Source organism: Sinocyclocheilus grahami, unplaced genomic scaffold (genome assembly GCF_001515645.1).
Source record: "Sinocyclocheilus grahami isolate Dianchi unplaced genomic scaffold, SAMN03320097.WGS_v1.1 scaffold68.1, whole genome shotgun sequence".
Taxonomy (NCBI): domain Eukaryota; kingdom Metazoa; phylum Chordata; class Actinopteri; order Cypriniformes; family Cyprinidae; genus Sinocyclocheilus; species Sinocyclocheilus grahami.
This window is the reverse complement of record NW_015505247.1, coordinates 804,032-821,306: the sequence shown is the minus strand read 5'-3', so window position 1 is coordinate 821,306 and position 17,275 is coordinate 804,032. Positions and strand designations below refer to the sequence as shown.

Genomic DNA, 17,275 nt, shown 5'->3' with positions numbered 1-17,275 from the left:
TGTGTGTGTATATATATATATATACACACACACACATACAAGTAATAATTAACAGGGCCGTCCTGAGAATGCAGTGCCCTGCAATCTTTTATTACATTTGAATAGTTGATTTTAAAGCCGTCAGTCAGACAACTTGTCAAGCACATCATAAAATCAGTAGACATCCCTGAGAGACGTGATATGAAGATTTGCAGTGATTTCTTCAGCAGTGGTGAGTCTCCATGCTCCAAAAATAACTGTGGATTTTTTAGACAGCATCAGGAAGCCATTGACATCAAAGTGACCGGGAATATCGTCAACATCCAGCCAAACATACACAGCAGGAAAGGAGCAGTGCAGAGTCACGAAAAAGCTCTGCACAATTCTAGTGTCCTTTACAGTAAACTGCAATATACAAATAAAATAAACCTGTCAGTCAGTTGAGGGATTCAATTTCTTAAGGACAAGCATTTGCATCTCTGCTTAGGTGGATGTGTTTGTAAATGGTGTGCGAGAATGTATGGTTTTTACCGTGATATTGGGTTTCTGCAAACCCTCTGCATATCGTGGAGAGCTGAGGAAGATGTGATTGTGAGGGCTGATCATTTGACCTTCTGGACTACTGAGAAGAAAAGCAACTATGCATGAGCGCCGTGTGCAGTTCCCACATTGCGTCAACAGAGCTGATATAGAAAGCTGAAACACAAGGGTGCTTCCTCCTGCTTTTATTGTAGTCGCGTTGGACTCTAAAGAACACACAGCGTTAAAGCTGCTCCAGCGGTATAATTTCACCTGTGAACATGAGCATAACATGACAAATACTGGTCAAAATTCAAAAATAATCTAATAGAGGTAAACACAAAATGGAAACATGTTTACTCACCAGTGGATCCTCTGCGGTGAATGGGTGCCGTCAGATTATTACAAACAAGCAGCTTTTCACTTCACAAGATGTTAACTGACTGAGTCGTGTGGATTATTGTGATGTTTTTATCAGCTGTTTGAACTCTCAATCTGATGGCACCCATTCACTGCAGAGGATCCATTGGTGAGCAAGTGATATAATGCTACATTTCTCCAAATCTGTTCCGATGAAGAAACAAAACTCTACATTTTGGATTTTTTGGGTAAACTATTCCTTTAATTCATTCTCTTAAAACTTTGAATTGCATTAAAACTCTAAATTAAAATGTCATACAATTTTAATCTAACATTCTCTGCAATAGATGATCATTATATAATAACCAAAAACAATAGTCAATTATGTTATGAAGCACTACCATCTTACCTTAGCTTTGACATTGTAAGGTCCGCGCACCTGGCCCAACGAAGGTATCCAGTGGCGGATGAAGGTCTCTTGCGTGTTCGGTCTTTTCAGCGCGCCGAGTTATTCAATTTAGGTTTAACTCAATCTGACTCCATTTTAGTATCTGAATTCTAATTTAGGTTGAAAGGCACATTGGTTGTTTGTCGGTCTCTGATTATTCTTACATTAACTTATTCTAATTAACTCTTTACTTTGTATTTTTTCTCGTTCATTAGGAATCTGTGTCGCTTAGGATGCCTCACGGCGGCCGCTATGCGTGGGCTCCACGATCACAAACTCGCCAGTTTGATCCTTATTCAGAGGTTTTTTGGCTAATACTATTTCCTTTAAATAGTAGGTTTGTTTAGCCCCCTACAATTACCCATGTAATGCTCAAACAATAATCAGTGTGCTTCTCAGAGTGGCTGTCAGAGACGGCATAGATCAGCAGATCTCCTTTGTCCTCAACCCCCACTGAGAGCATAGGTACATAAAAATCTGTAGCCCAGTAGTGTAGCATTTTCCATTTACCACCAAACTCTGAATGTACAAGAGATTTCCCAGTCAACAAGCATACTTTGACTTTGTATGCTCATGTGCACATGCATGACAAATTACTTTTAGTAAGCAAGAATGCTTTCTTCTATATAGAGATGAAGAGTGGTAGACGTGCACATGATTCATTTACCTACAGAGGACCAGGAAGGCTCCTGCCAAATGTCATTGAGCTGCCAGTAAAGGGTGCCCATCGTATGACCTTTGGCCTCAACAATGTCACTACAGCTGCGGTGGTAGAATTCTGATTTCCATCTTCATGATGCTGCCGATGAGCTGAAAAATTGCTCCTGAAATCCCAGTCTGAAGACACTGAAACCTGGTTGGAGGGGAGAAGTTGAAAAACAAGAGGGTTAAGTGATGTTTTTGAAGCATGCTTAATTGTTCTGAATGTGCACTTGTAATGTACTTCAAATCTATATTATATTTATATAAAAAATGTGCTTGCAGATAATAAAATAATAATGAAATAAAAGTAAAGAGAGTACACTTTCATTACACTAACTCAGCTTTGGGATCATAACATAAACTAGTTCTAGGTAGTACATACTGCAGATGTTAAATCTCAAAAAGCAGATGGATTTTTATTAAGTGTAGTACCTTACTAAGTGTAGACAATGAAGGCCAGGACTGGAAGCCATACTCAGAGGCAAAGCGTGTGCGAGGGAAAGCAGTCCAGTCCCAGCAATCCTTGTAATAGCTGTAGTAATGGGTGTCTCCAAAGTGGGGGTCATCGGGGTCCTTAGCCACCCAGCCTTCCTTCTCAGACTTAACCCCATTGGTTGGGCTGGACACTAGAAAAGGACAGGTGCTGTCCTCCTGAATTAAAGCACAGCATCCTTTGGTAAAGGCTTAAGATAGTACTTGAATATTAGTGTGTATGTATCTCAGTCTCACCTGCAGGACGATGTCTCTGATGTTCTCAACATACAGGCTGACATAGTCTTTCACATACAGTGGTCGCTCAGCAACAGGTATGTTGAACCAGTCAGTTGCAATGGCAGCTTCGTTCTCATTGTTCCCACTCCAGATGACCACAGAGGGGTGAGATTTCAACCGTCGAACCTGAACCACAACAAATGTCCATATAATTGTAAACAATAACCGGTGGGTCAATGATGCTCACTTTCTTTCGTCTGGATCTGTAATTTATTCAAAAGATTCATTACAAAAATGCAATTCACACAATGGTGTAAATACACCTCTTCTATGATAAGAATGTTTTTAAATTTTGAAATGTTCTCGGTGGCATAAAGTCAAACATGTCTTGCGTTCATAATGAAGAAATATTTTATATTATTTCTTAGGAAAAAAGCATTCTACTAAAACTGCTTCTCTTAATTATATTTGAAAAACATTTGACCCTTGGAGCAGTTATTAGTATCATTTATAATATCATAGTACGTATTAATATTTTTGATTAGCTTTTATTTTTATATTTCTGGTTTAACTTTAGATTAAGTTTTAGTAATTTTGTTATGGAGCATTTTTATTAGTTTTTGGGGTTTTTTTTAGCTTTATATTTAGCTTTCATTTATTTTATTTCAATTTTAGTAATTTTTTCATCAAATATTTATATTTCATATTTTATATAATATTTTATATATATATAATATGTTTCAGTTGTATTTAACAACTATTTTTAATAGTGATCATTCATGATATTTGTACTAAATACTTTATTTTCGATATGGAAAAAATGTTGTATTAAAATATTCACTCACAACATGAAATTTTAGAATCATTTCATTTAAACTTTTCTTGAAATTTTTTTTCTAAACACTCTAATATATCATTGACCATTTATTTGAGGTGAACATAATATATGAGAGTACTATGTATGCAAACCTGCTGTGTGATCTCCTCCCTCACTGTCTGTATAAAATCCTTTTCTGTAGTGTACAACGCACAGGCAAACATGAAGTCCTGCCAGATCTGACATAAGAGCAAACAAATAAACAAATCAATCATTTAAAGCATGTCACAGGTGGGGGGATGTCATTTAATAAGCTCACCATGATTCCATACATATCACACAGGCTGTAGAAGATGTCTTGCTCATACACTCCACCACCCCACACTCTTAAAGCATTCATATTCGCCTTCTGTGCAGACCGGAGTAGGATCCTGTAACGCCAATGCAGAAACATGGCACGATGACTAAAGCTTCAAAGTGATTTCACATTTAACAGCTGTAGCGTCTGCGTAGGATCATGCATGATAGTTGGACTGTTTATGGCTTAAAAGACCTTCAGTTTGGCCATTGAACTAGGTTGCTTTAAGCTGTAAATCTACTCCTGAAAGGCATGAACAGGAATCCAGTTTGAACCCTTCAGGAAAATTGGTTTCCCATTGATCCAGAAGTAGAAGCTGAGGCCAGGGGATGAGGGTATAGGCTCCTGGACCAACTCCACTGTGCGGAAAGCAACCTGAAACACAAAACCACAACACAAGAGTGAAATAATGCAGACTGAGAAAAAAATAAAATAAACAGAGAGAAAGATTACCATTCGCTCTGCATTAAATGCCTCTCCATCCTCCAAGTTGACATCTATCATCAGGTCATATAGAGTCTGCTCTCCATGTCCAAACGGCCACCACAAACTTACACTCTTACAGTGAACACAATATTTATCATTATATATATCAAGGTTATTATTGTTATCTAAAACTAAAACTATAAAACATTTTAATTACTTGAAATAAAATAAAAATTAAGTAAAATAAAATATAATATAAAAGACGTAAAAACGTATTTTATTTCAGCTAGTTGCCAAAGCACCATTTCTCATTTTCATTGTTTAACTTGATTCAAATAACTAAAACTGAAATAAAAATGTATTAAAACTCTGTAAGACATTTTTTAAATGACAAAAACAACTAAATTACTAAAACTACCATAAAAACTAAAATTAAAATGAAAACTTTTTTCTTAATATTAATTAATTATACAAATATTAATTAAAAAACGATAATATTATCCCCAACTATAATACTATCTCGATACAAAAAAACAAAAACACTGATATACAGTATGTGACATTTCCTTTGAAATGCATGTTAAAATGATACGAAATGGTCTTAATCAAGCAAACTAGAACTGATCTCACCTGATTGAGCTGTAAGACAAAACACTTTTTACTCTGCCCAGGTGTAAGGGACAGTTGAAATTCTGCCTCTGACTGCAATAATGGCATGGACAGATGGACAAGGCCCTTAGATGCGACAAAAATGTCAAAGAACAATTCCACTTCAACATTCCAACTTGAATGTTCAGAGTCTGGATACAGAGAAAGACAGAAAGACATGGAGAGAAACAGGACAAGAATATGGAGGAAAGAGGGATTTGCATATTATGTTGATTTGTTTTGATATTATATTAATGTCTAAAATCCCTTCTCCTTCATATGCAAATATGTGTGTACCAAATCTTGGATTTGTGGTATAACTTAGAACCCTTAAAGTGTTGAAGACTTCCAGACGAACTCCCTTCCAGATGCCCAGAGTAGGGAAAGATGGACCCCAGTCCCAGCTAAATGAGCTTTGAGCCTGAAAACAGCAAGAGACCAAAAACTCAATCAGGAAACCAATAACAAAAAAGTTTTTAATTATATTATTTAATTAATTAAATATACAGTATATTGGATACATATTTAATGGCAGTACTTCAGCAAAAAAGTGGTATCACCATATACTCTTAATGAACTTTTTGGGTTTGCGAGTGTGACATTGTGTGTACCTTTCTGATAAAGTTAACATGACACTCTCCTTTCTGTACAGGAGGAGGACAATCAGGTGGTACCCTGTATTCAGTGTGGGCATGACTCCTCTGAGATGCATATGTCACAGCTGACATAATCCACACCTGGAGAATATTATCTTCATCCTTCAGCAAATCAGTGACTTCAAAATCCTGAAGAAAAAAATCTTTATGATTTCAACATTCTGGGGAAAAAAAGTGCTTTTAAGGAAAACCTTTGTTGTTATTAGTACTATTATGCTAGAGTCCATAAACATATAAAGAACCATTCAAAAAAACGTGCTTGTACACAGAAGGGTTATATATTTACATGTCTGCGGAACATATTGTCTGTCTTTCCGATGGTGACTCCATTGAGAGAAATTGTAGAGACTGTGTCGACTCCTTCAAACACTAGGACGGCTTTCCCTTTCCCTCTGTAAAGAGCACATAATATTCCATCTGTGGTCCTGTCTAATGATAAACCAACACATCCTTGACATTCTAGCTCTAGATGTATGGTACAAATCAGAGGGCAGGCTTAGTTGGACTTACCTAACATGCCTGGGTACTGAGCATGATGTGGTGGAAGTCCAGTTGTCAAGTGAAATCCATCTGTAGGCCAGGTCATTATACCTATAATATGGATCCTGTTGACACACAATAAAGTTTATAGGAACATTCATTTCAGAGTTTGGACTGTTAATAATGACTTTAGAATGTTTGTAATTGTTTGTAATACCGAAATGAATCCCTGACGCTGCAGAGCAGTATGAACACAGCCCGGCACCTCCGCACTGAGAGAAACAGATGAGTTTGAGTTCAGCAGCTGCCATTTCCCGTTCAGAGAGATAACATCAACTCCCAGACTGGAGCTCTTCACTTCAGACGCAAAAGGGCTGTCGGGAAAAAGGAGCTCTAAAAGGGAAAAGCACGCAAGACCATACCACGTGATTCATGTTTATTAATCATGGCCGACTTGACACTACCAAAGCCATTTCTATATTATATTGTTGAATCACGGTAGGTAAAGCCATAAACACACCGCCCTGGTGTTTTCTGCTGCACTTCCCGGTTGAAATCAAAAGCACAGATCAGCTGCTCTCTCACGTGGAAGCAAAAACATCCGGTGGCGTTTACGTTTAGGGTATGTGATCGAAAAATATTCTACAAAAATAATACAAGTATATTAATTGTATTTAAATATAATGATGGAATTTTAACTATGCTTGAAAATTAAATATTGTAGCGAAAACAAGGGCTTTTATTTTGCCTGCACTGCTACCTAGTGGTGGGGATATTGATCCATCCTCGTAACTACAATCTTTTGATTAATTGACTATTCATTCACTGATTTGTTCAGTTATTTTTTATATAAGTGGCCTTTTATGCATTTGAACGCAGGAAAGCATTCACGCGCTTTAAAACGAGTCTGTCAGTGGAAGTGAACGAAAAGTGATTCGCAAGATTTATTCAAAAACACCCATTCGTTCAATAACGAAACACCACTAGAAATGCGGTTTAAAATTTAAGATCACGTTTAATTAGAAAACATTTGATATCTTCATTCTAATCACTTGCTATGTTTTATGTTCTATATCTTACAATACAAAAAATGCAAAGATAAATATTTTTGTCCTTACCAAACCTTATCAAGTACACTAATAATCAGATGATTCATTCTAAATTATTCATGGCCTCAAATGCTAATTTCAAGTGATAAACCATAACCACTTTCCATATTCAATATATGTGGAAAAAAGCAGTCTAATCTATGTTCATCTAAATACAGACAGTAAAATTCAAATAGAAAAACAACCCCACAGCAATGAGTTATACATATTTATTGAGAGAAAAAAGTAGCGGGATTTTAAACGGATATTTAAGCCAATCGAGCGAGTTGTATCTCAGTGTCACGGCTGTGAAAAGTTGGGCCAACAGCTGATCAGAATGTCGCAAATCTTTACAATCAAACAGGATATAGGAATCAGTCCCAATCTCTCACCACTGATGTACAACATCTGACCTTTTCTCCTGTGACTGCATGCACTCCAGGAGTAAAGCCCTCAAAAAAGCAGAACAACCTAAAGACATTCTCTTTCCGAGCAGCTCTGAGAGAACACACTCTGGTCATACAGGCATGTCGTGTTGTGGAGTGAGAGGAGTTGATTGGTAAAGATCAAAGATAGGCAGAGTTGAGAGTGGAAGAACTTCCATCAGACTGGCGAGGTCCATTTCAAGACTTTGTAGTGTGGAAAGGCCAGGAGCAGGCCTGCATTCCTGGTTGAGCAGAAATCTGGGATTGTGCCTCCATAAGAGACAGATGGGGAAATATGGTCTTGCAACAGTGTCCGAAACATGAGAGAACAAACAGTGTATAAATGTGTCCAGAAAACATCACATGGCATATTTCTGAGTCCATTCCCGCGCTATTCTGTTGTATCTGCAAAGAGGACAGAAAAATATTAGACATTTGAAATCAAGTGACCCTTCATGCAGCCAAAATGCAGTTCAGTTTCAAACCCTTCTCATGACTCGATGTAATTTCTCCTTCATTAATGATGTACCGGTACTTCAGTTGATCTCTTTTTAAAACATTTTTACTTGAAGATTTAAGGCAAGACACCCCAGATGAATGTAAAAAAAAAAACTAATAGACATCACCACAGTTGATTGATTATATTAAGAAATGCTAACATTTCTTGTATTTCACATTTCTGAAATTTTATATTGAAATATTCAAATTATCTAACTAAATATGCACTTATTTACATACATTTTCTGAACAGAAATCTGAACATTGGATAAGGTCAGGTAAATCAGGAAATTTAGCAGCCAGAAAAAACATATATATCACCATGTTTTTAGGAATAACTACTTGTATGAAATCCCTTAATTGGAATAAAACTGTTTGGTGTATGTAAGTGTTAGTGCATTGCTCAGTGAGTGGGACAAAAACTAATTCTGAGAAACTGCCTCTAAAGATATGTATAGTAGTTGTAATCTACAGATGCAAATAGATAAAGTGTGATAAACTAAACACTTAAAAGTGTGTTTTATTCCACTAGTCTGAACACATTATTAAAAGCCAAATAACCCAAAATCTCAAATGAAAAAGAAAATTTGTTTGCCTGTAGTATCTTGCCTTAATGTTTACTATATTTCTACTAGCATCCTGATGCTTCTCATGCAGTGCTACAACTAGCTCACACAAACCAAAAATGCTTTTAGAAGCATAGAAGCAAGAATTTACAACTCTAACATTTTTCACCTACTTAAAGGGGTCATATGATTTAAATATCATATCATTTAAATTTTTCCATTCTCTTTGAAGTGTTACAAGCTCTTGGTGCATAAAGAAGATCTGTAAAGTTGCAAAGACTAAAGTCTCAAATCCAAAGAGATATTCTTTATAAAAGTTAAGAGTCAGCCACGCCTACCTAAAACGGCTCGTTCTAACACACCCCCACATGTCTATGTCACGATGTGGGAAGATTTGCATAACGCCACCCAAATGTTCATGCAAAGAAAGAAGGTGTAGCTTTTATTCTCGCTGTAGTATTGTTGCTGCAGCCATGTCGTGAAGACGCTGTGTGTTTCGTTGTGAAAGCGAAACTACTTTGTTTGGCCTTCCAAAAGAGGATGATATCCGCTTCGTCATGCCTAGAGCTGATCCGTGCTGGTCGCTGAGGAAATACATCAACTTCGCGCTGTGGATCGCTGGATCGGCTTTCACCGTGGACGAAGCGGAGTCCAGCCCGGGGTCGTCACATGTGGTTGCCGCAAGCCCTCCGGACGCTCCTTCGTCGAATCCGCCGGCCGCGCCGTTCTCAAGCCCACCGGCCGTTCCTCACTCTAGCTGCTGGCCTCTGCTCACTCTAGCCGCCGCTCACTCAAGGACACCGTGTGTAACGCTGTGTTTCGTTGTGAAAGCGAAACTACTTTGTTTGGTCTTCCAAAAGAGGACGATATCCATGCTGCTGTAAGACTTTACGGCTGATTAAAAGCCATGCTTACTGTAAGGTTGAATGCAGGACTAAATAAACCCTAACAAATCACAAGACTGCTGCGTTTGCGAAAGATAAAAGCATATCTGACTTTTCACTTGAAAGCATTCTGTGCTTTTCTCAGTCATTTCCGAAGAGACATGATAGCATGTATTAGTGATGCACACCTGCTGTGGCCACACGCTCATGCTGCAACACACCGGAAACAACAGATTGCAGCGCTTCACTCTCTACAGTACCTCTAATGTTCACAATGCAGAGTTGACTTTCACCTACAGCATGGCATATTTCTCTGTCCATTCCTTTGCCATTCTATTATACCTGATAGAGCATGGTGTGTTAGAAAAAAAGTCCTTGCTCTTCTGACAGCCCTTTCCATTCACAAAAACCTTGTGTCTTAAAATGATGCCCACAACCACATCACTTAGGAAAAAAGGGCTGACATAAGGTGCCCTTATTTATTTATTACATATTAAAAAAAATTTAACAACAGTCAAATGTTATTAAATTAAGGTTTGATGCTGATATTATCTGTGATAAACTGCTGTAATTTGGTGCTGACTGCATTCAAATAAGCTTTTTGGATCAGACTTACAATGTAAATGTAACTGGCTTCTCTAGCAAAAAGATAAATAATATTAATTTGCTTTCACTTATAAAGCATAAGCAATGATTTTTACGGTCCAGCAAAAAAAATCTGAGACTCTCACTAGATTTAAAAATTTGTAGTAAGTTCAAATGAATTATAAGTGGAAGATAACAAAATACAAAAAAGAAAACAAATTTACAAAAATAATGTTAAATATAGCAAATAATGTATAATTTAAAAATAATTACATTTATACCAGATGTGCGCAAATGAAAGCATAATACTTGTGTGCCTCAGGCTGTACTTACTTCTCTGTGTCTGTTTTATAGATTCGGGCAATCTCTGGCACAAGAGGGTCGTCTGGATTGGGGTCACATAAGAGTGAGCAGATGGACAGGAGAACTATAAAGAGGAGCACAATATGGAGACACATTGACATATAGCACAGGGAATTCAATTATACAAAATATCACATTGCTTGTCCAATCAATTAAGTCAACTGGAGCTACCTTATGTATCTATTATAGGCCTAATTTGTTTCAAGTATTAGGACTAATTGTTTCTAAGCATTTTCTAATAAAGAAACACCTATTGTGTGTGTACCTTTAGAAATAGTAAGTGCAGGAGACCACTGGGACCTGAGGATATCCAGACAGATGCTGCCATTACTGTTTATGTTGGGATGGTAGATTCTTGTAGTAAATGCAACCTAACACAAAGAAAACAAATGTTATACACACCTACCTACAGGCAAACATGCAAAAAAAAAGAAAGGTATTTTGTGCTGTTTTTAACGTTCTTACCTTTGGTGGTTTGAAGGGGTAATCTGTTGGGAAGTGTATGGTTAGGAAAAAAACACCACCCTGATATGGACTTTCATTCTGGGTTTTTTTTTTATAAAAAAGGGGGAAAATATCTTTAGTACATTTACACTACTGTTTCAAATTGTTTGGGGTCAGTAAGATTTTCTTTTCATTTTAATTTAAAGATCTTTGTTTTACAAAAATTAATACTTTTATTCAAGGATGCATTAGAATGATAAAAATTGACAGTAAAGACATCAATAACGTTACAAAAAAATCAATTTCAAATAAATGCTGTTATTTTTAACTTTTTTATTCATCAGAGAATCCTCAAACAATGGTTTCCACAAAAATATTAAGCAGCATAACTGTTTTCAACATTAATAATAACTGGCATATTAGAATGATTTCTGAAGGATCATGTGACACTGAAAATTCAGCTTTGCATCACAGGAATAAATTACATTTCAAATATATTGAAATGCAAAACAGTTGTTTTAAATTGTAATAATATTTCAAAATATTGCTGTTTTTACTGTATTTTTTTATCAAATAAATGCAGCCTTTGCTAGCATAAAAGACTTCCAAAAACATTTTTTTAAAAATGCAACCAACACCAAACGTTTGAACAGTATTGTACATTTTGTGTCAGTATTTTACTATTTAGTAACATGCTTCTACAGCAACGTTTTATTGTACTCACTGGCCCCATGATTGTTGCCTGCCAGTGGAACACTGCATGAGAGATTGCATGTACAGCATCAGTTTACAGTAAATACGTACAGCCGTAAACACCACACAATACATGTAAAAAGTCTGTAATCTCACCATCATCCCCCACTGGACCTGCTGAGCACTGTGCAGGTGGATCACGTGCCAAATCATTCAATTCCTACAGGGAAGAGTCAGAATGAGTTTTATGAAACACAAGCATGCAGAACTACTGAAAAAAACACAGACTCTCCATAACGAAGGGTCAATAATGGCGCTTTGCTCTTTTATCACTATGGTGACAGCAAGATGAAACCAGCAGATAGAATGTGTAGCAACACAGTGTATTTATAGTTCCAGAGGGGTCATGAGGGAGAAGAGCTGGAACACAACCTGCAGGAGCCCACAGGCATGTCCGTCTGCGCTCCCTACTTTAAGAGCACTACGTTTATTTTTATTTCAACATGTCTGTTGAGTGGGGAGACACCTGGGGGTATTTTATGACAGGGGTGTAGAAAACTGGCATCATTCTAGAGCTTTTCCATTGCACAACTACAGGCAGGCTGGAACTTCGCAACACACTGATTCAACACTATTTAGGATCTCATATTAAACCTTACAGTCCCTAAATGTCAGCTAAAAGATGAGAAGTAAAAATGGACATCGACGTCAAAGGTTTAGGAATTATCACATTAATAAGACTTTAAAAAATGATCAAGATGTACAAACACTTTTTGTTTCGTTTCATTTCATAAGACTAACTATGGTAAGAATTGACTGTCCACACCACGAGACAAAGTGCCAATACTACAGTAATTATTTTACTTATTAGTAAAATATCGATGTGAGATTGATCATCTATAATCTAAACATTTTTTTTAATACCACGAATGACATCGAGACTGTCTTACGTAAATAATTATTAGCTGTCAAGACCTATATTTACACTCGTTTACAATGGCACGTTAAAATTGTATACACAGACTTATGTGATATATATATATATATACATACATACATAAGTTACATAAAAACGACAGGTTTGATGTCCTTATTAATAAACATACAAAAAAAATCGTTCGTCGCTTGAATTAGGAATAAGCACTCGCTTTATAAGCCATACGCCGACACGCTGCTAGATATACACATTTAATAATACACTGGTTTATAAGATGACTGGCTGATATATTTATACTCGATATAATTTCCCACTTACCTTATGGATTCGTTTAAGCGCCATCTTCCCACTGGGTGTAGTGGCTCCTGAATAACTAGCGCCCTAAATCTCGCTCTCCTTCTCAAAATGTGAGCTAATCTGAGCTAGCCAGCAGCCTAAATAAAAAGTAACATTAAAAATGTCAGGATGTCAAAAAATATATCTTACGTTCAATGTCTAAAAAAACCGATATGGCAATCAAAGGTGTGAATACAGACAGGCCCTGACCCTGTCGGTGACTTTAATGCTGATGTGTGTACACTTCTCTTTCAGTTTGTCTGAGCTGACAAGATGTCCGAGAGCTTGTTGTTAGCGAAGCCACTTCTTCTTCTCCTGCGGATAAAATGGCGAATCAACCCGTAATTATGAGCCAAGCGCCACCGTGAGCGCTGGGTGACAATCTTGGCAGCACTAAAAACTAAAAATTAAAAAAAATATGAATATATATATATATTTTTTTTATTAACACGTAAAAATTACCAAGATGGAGAATGGTAAAGGGATTATACAGAAACATTTGACATACTTGGAAATGAAAGATTTCTTTTTAACTACAGGTAACTGAGATGAAATGTGAAGATAATGGTCAACACGGTGCAGTGAAACCTAGACAATGGCAGATTTAAACAGCAACAGGGGACATTTGTGAAAGGTACAGTACTTTAGGGCCAGGATGGTATCAAATTATAATTCCAGTTTATTTGATGTATATCATGTCATCTATGTATTCTATGGCAGCAGTTCTCAACCTTTTCCCAGTTGTTCTGAAAAAGGATTAAGGGTAATGATATATATTACTTACAGTTCTTACCCTATAAAATATTTTAGCTTGGCAATAACTAGAAAAATGTATATTCATTATAAAAGCATCCATGGAGTTTTATGATTTTGTTCATTTGAAATTGAATTAGGTCACCTTATTCATCCAGGATTGGAAGAAGGTAATTAAAATAAGAAATACCTTAATTTTTAGTCCTTTTGAATTTTGTCTTATATTAAATAATTTTGAGGCCCCCTGGTTGAGAACCACTATTCACTATATTCATGGTATTTAAATGCTACTTCAAGGCACAGAGGATAGCATAGTATTACAATGGTGCATATACACAAAAAATAACATTACCAGATTTTAAACACCAGGATACTGCCAAGTGCTACATACTGGTCATTTATAAGTTCACTTACAAAGACAACAAAATAATTAATGCAGTAACAAAAACCTAAATGGCACTAATCAAAGCACCTGTGAATTAAATATATAACTATATAAATAATAAATATATCAGCCAGCAATAATGTACATTGTTTTAATCATCATACAACATTAAGGCAAAAGAAGAAACGATGAACTAGACAGTCTTCAAATCACACAGACTGAGTTTCAAATTAAACCGGGCAAAAGTTAAACAACTTTTCAGTCAGTGTGATTGTATAAGCCTTTAATCGTTATTCTCTGCTCTGTTAAACAGCTTCAACTGGACTCTCCCCAATAACAATGATCCGATCTTTGCTTTATGCACAGCTCACAACTTCATTGACTGTCTTTTACCCATTATTTCCAGCGGAACTCATCCACAAAGCATAATGAAATTAAGAGAACAATCACCACGAATCCTTCATTACAACTACATATTGTCAGTTCAAATAAAAGCACACAATGGAGCAATACAGAAAGGTCAGAGGCACAGATATCAACAGATCTGCATCACGAATGAATGAAATTCGCACACATACCATAACCTGTATCTGAACTAACTCAACAGAAAAGTCCCAAAAAACAAACAATTAAATAAAACAAATACAGACTTAGTTAATTGTCAACAGGAATATGTTTGTTATACATCTACTCTTTCATGTCTTCCTTAGAACTGGACAATCATCACTGAACCATCCAACATTATATCTTAACAAGAAAAGATTCTTCAAAATGAATATCATTTGGTAACTATGATCTAATGCTGCGGAGGTGCTGTGGTCGTGCTGTGGTGTGCTGAGTCCTAGCACACAATCAGCAGAACGTCTTCTGGGTAAATGATGTACCTGCAGTCTTTTGCGGCAATTCTGTTATTCGTAATCCTCTCCTGTTATGGTTTCCTTTCAGTGTGTCCCACTTTCTCTGAGCTTTGCTCATTTTTTTGCCAGTTTCTCTGATTCATGCTTCTCTGACTGAGCTTACGTTTCAGTCTGCTTCCCTAAGCTCCTGAAAAGCCACTTGAGGGTCCCCATCCGATAAGCAGATGGGTACAGGATTTTCCACACCTTGGGAATCACCATTTGCACCATAGCGCAAGTGTTGGAGACTCTCCTTGCTACAATTCCTCTCAGTTTGAGTATTTATAGTCAGTCTCATCACTGTCTCCCTGTGATCCCTGCTCCTCCTCCTGATGGGTCTCAGGAGAAGGCTGTTGCTCTGATGGAGGTGGGTTTTGGTGGGTCGGTGGAGCTTCATCTGCCGCAGCTTTCGGATTAGCCGAGGAGGGTTTGATGGAGGCATGGCACATGGGGCATGTCTCTTGCACATAAAGCCACTTTCTCAAACATGTGCCATGGAAGAAATGACCACAGTATGTGATCACCGCTGATGTCATGTCCTGCAGGTTAGAAAAAAATGACCATCATCCTAGTGCTGCAGTTTAATTTGTTTACTCAGAAGACACTGTTCTCATTTATACTACTTATCAGATGTTTGGAATAATTCAGATTTTTGTTTTTGAAAAAAGTCCCGTTTGCTGCATTTATTTGATCAAAAATACAGTTTAAACAGTAGTGTTATGAAACTGTTTTCTACTTGAATATATTTAAAATGTCATTTATTCCTGTGCTGAATTTTCAGCATCACTGCTCCAGTCTTCAATGTCTTTATTTTAAGGACCAATTCTCACTATTAACTAGTTGCTTATTAGCATGTATGTTACGAGCATATTTAGTAGTTATAAAGCTCATATTAATGTCTTATTGTGCATGACCATATTTTAGATCCCTAAATCCTACCCCATACCTAAACCCAGGGGTGGGCTGTCAGGGCCAGCATAGCCTTCTCAGCTGGCCCAAACACTATCAGAATCACTGATTTAGTTTTAATATATTTTTCCATGAATGTGTATTAAATTATTTCCAATAGTCTATTCTCTTCATTTCATAGCTTTTCTCTTGGTTGCACTGCTTCCAGCAGTGTATGTTTATATTAGAGCTTTTATCCAATCATATTTCAGCAATCGTGTTGCCAGGGTCAAAGAAATCTGCCTTAAGGCCTTCAGAATCAACAGTGCAGGCGTCTGTTAGCTTAAATCAATGGCAATGAAACCGTTGCTTTAGCCAATCATATTTTGAGTTGGCAGCACCAGGGCCATCTAGCCGATAACGTAAGCATATTCTCGTCCTTTGATTGGATGGTCAGCGTACTAGCTAGCAAACAGCATCACTGTAAATCATTTTATTAAAACTTAGTAAAACTTTTATTACTGTTTCTCAGGTTTAGATTTTCAGTGCATTTTGAAAAAATATTTGCCTACTACCTCCTGAGACCCAGCTATGGAGTTTTTGCCTCTGTAGTGGACATTATATTTGAGTGAATTTCTCTGAGACCTCACATGTCACAGTTTTAAGTCTGGACGTCCTGTACAGAGCACATTCAGGGCTTTCCACAGATACCAAATGACTGGATGTTTCACCATGGCCACTTCCTCTCCTTGGTTTTTAAAAATGGCTGACATTAATTTAGTGATAAAATTGTACATCCTTATGGAAATATGATAATATTTTGTAATTACAATTTAAATCCGATTCATTTTCAAATTGTTTGTCATAAATCAACATCTCAGGAAAATGTTATGGGGTTTCAAATCAAAATATGACTTCCTGTTATGAAACAGGACATCATTTCATACATGTCCACTGTAGAGGACACCAGGACTTAAATCATGTTTATTATACATTTTGGGAGACAAACGAATTGAATAAGAAAACAAATTATATATCAATATTCTTATGAAATATTAGATATTATTACGAAAATCTGGCCAATTACTACTCCCATCATTACACTTCTTTTTTCAACATGCTGTCCCAACAGCACTTTAATATGCAAATTAGATACAGTGTATAGATAACATTGTGCTTAATGGGAAAACCAGTTTATGGAATTTTTACACACATATTGCATAAAGCAAAATGGTTGCTCTAAACAATGTAATGACATGAAAAAATACTAAATTCACAAAGCTTTTTATTTCTGGTTCTCAGGAGGATATTTAGTAAATCTAAAACAGTAGTCCTAATGACTTTTCGAAAAACAAGCACACACCTCCTCGGCACCGGCTCTGTGAAAGACTCGTGAAGATGAAAAACCACTAGAGTATGGTAGGTTCATT

General features: G+C 36.7%; 3 protein-coding genes across 6 annotated transcripts in view; all 3 read right to left on the bottom strand.

Moving 5' to 3' along the window:
• Positions 1 to 16: 16 nt before the first annotated feature.
• Positions 17 to 6,390, bottom strand: LOC107585268 (beta-mannosidase-like). The gene is made up of 18 exons (XM_016272215.1): positions 6,322 to 6,390; positions 6,135 to 6,229; positions 5,911 to 6,053; positions 5,580 to 5,753; positions 5,266 to 5,389; positions 4,942 to 5,120; positions 4,348 to 4,452; positions 4,136 to 4,269; positions 3,856 to 4,000; positions 3,689 to 3,775; positions 2,738 to 2,905; positions 2,441 to 2,659; positions 1,978 to 2,159; positions 1,863 to 1,867; positions 1,697 to 1,825; positions 1,268 to 1,284; positions 511 to 771; positions 17 to 384 (listed from the first exon to the last, which is right to left on the bottom strand). Exons 2-18 carry the CDS (start codon positions 6,208 to 6,210, stop codon positions 154 to 156), a joined length of 2,379 nt encoding a protein of 792 aa, XP_016127701.1. The 5' UTR covers positions 6,211 to 6,229; positions 6,322 to 6,390; the 3' UTR covers positions 17 to 153.
• Positions 6,391 to 7,408: 1,018 nt separating this feature from the next.
• On the bottom strand, positions 7,409 to 13,249 carry LOC107585246 (ubiquitin-conjugating enzyme E2 D2-like). 3 transcript variants are annotated; one of them, XM_016272174.1, is made up of 9 exons: positions 13,134 to 13,249; positions 12,906 to 13,021; positions 11,807 to 11,870; positions 11,682 to 11,713; positions 10,979 to 11,056; positions 10,779 to 10,884; positions 10,484 to 10,577; positions 9,826 to 9,907; positions 7,409 to 8,022 (listed from the first exon to the last, which is right to left on the bottom strand). In XM_016272174.1, exons 2-8 carry the CDS (start codon positions 12,927 to 12,929, stop codon positions 9,859 to 9,861), a joined length of 447 nt encoding a protein of 148 aa, XP_016127660.1. In that variant the 5' UTR covers positions 12,930 to 13,021; positions 13,134 to 13,249; the 3' UTR covers positions 7,409 to 8,022; positions 9,826 to 9,858. The 3 variants fall into 3 exon arrangements, with proteins under 3 accessions (XP_016127660.1, XP_016127658.1, XP_016127661.1); XM_016272172.1 differs by having other exon boundaries at positions 12,906 to 13,249; XM_016272175.1 differs by lacking the exon at positions 9,826 to 9,907 and having other exon boundaries at positions 12,906 to 13,245.
• Positions 13,250 to 14,198: 949 nt separating this feature from the next.
• The window catches only part of LOC107585245 (RING finger protein 145-like), a 9,369-nt gene continuing 6,292 nt past the window's right edge, over positions 14,199 to 17,275 (bottom strand). For both annotated transcript variants that reach the window (XM_016272170.1, XM_016272171.1), the window contains exon 11: positions 14,199 to 15,496. In XM_016272170.1, the coding sequence (XP_016127656.1) occupies positions 15,227 to 15,496 (270 nt within the window). In that variant the 3' untranslated portion in view covers positions 14,199 to 15,226. The remainder of the gene's footprint in view (positions 15,497 to 17,275) is intronic.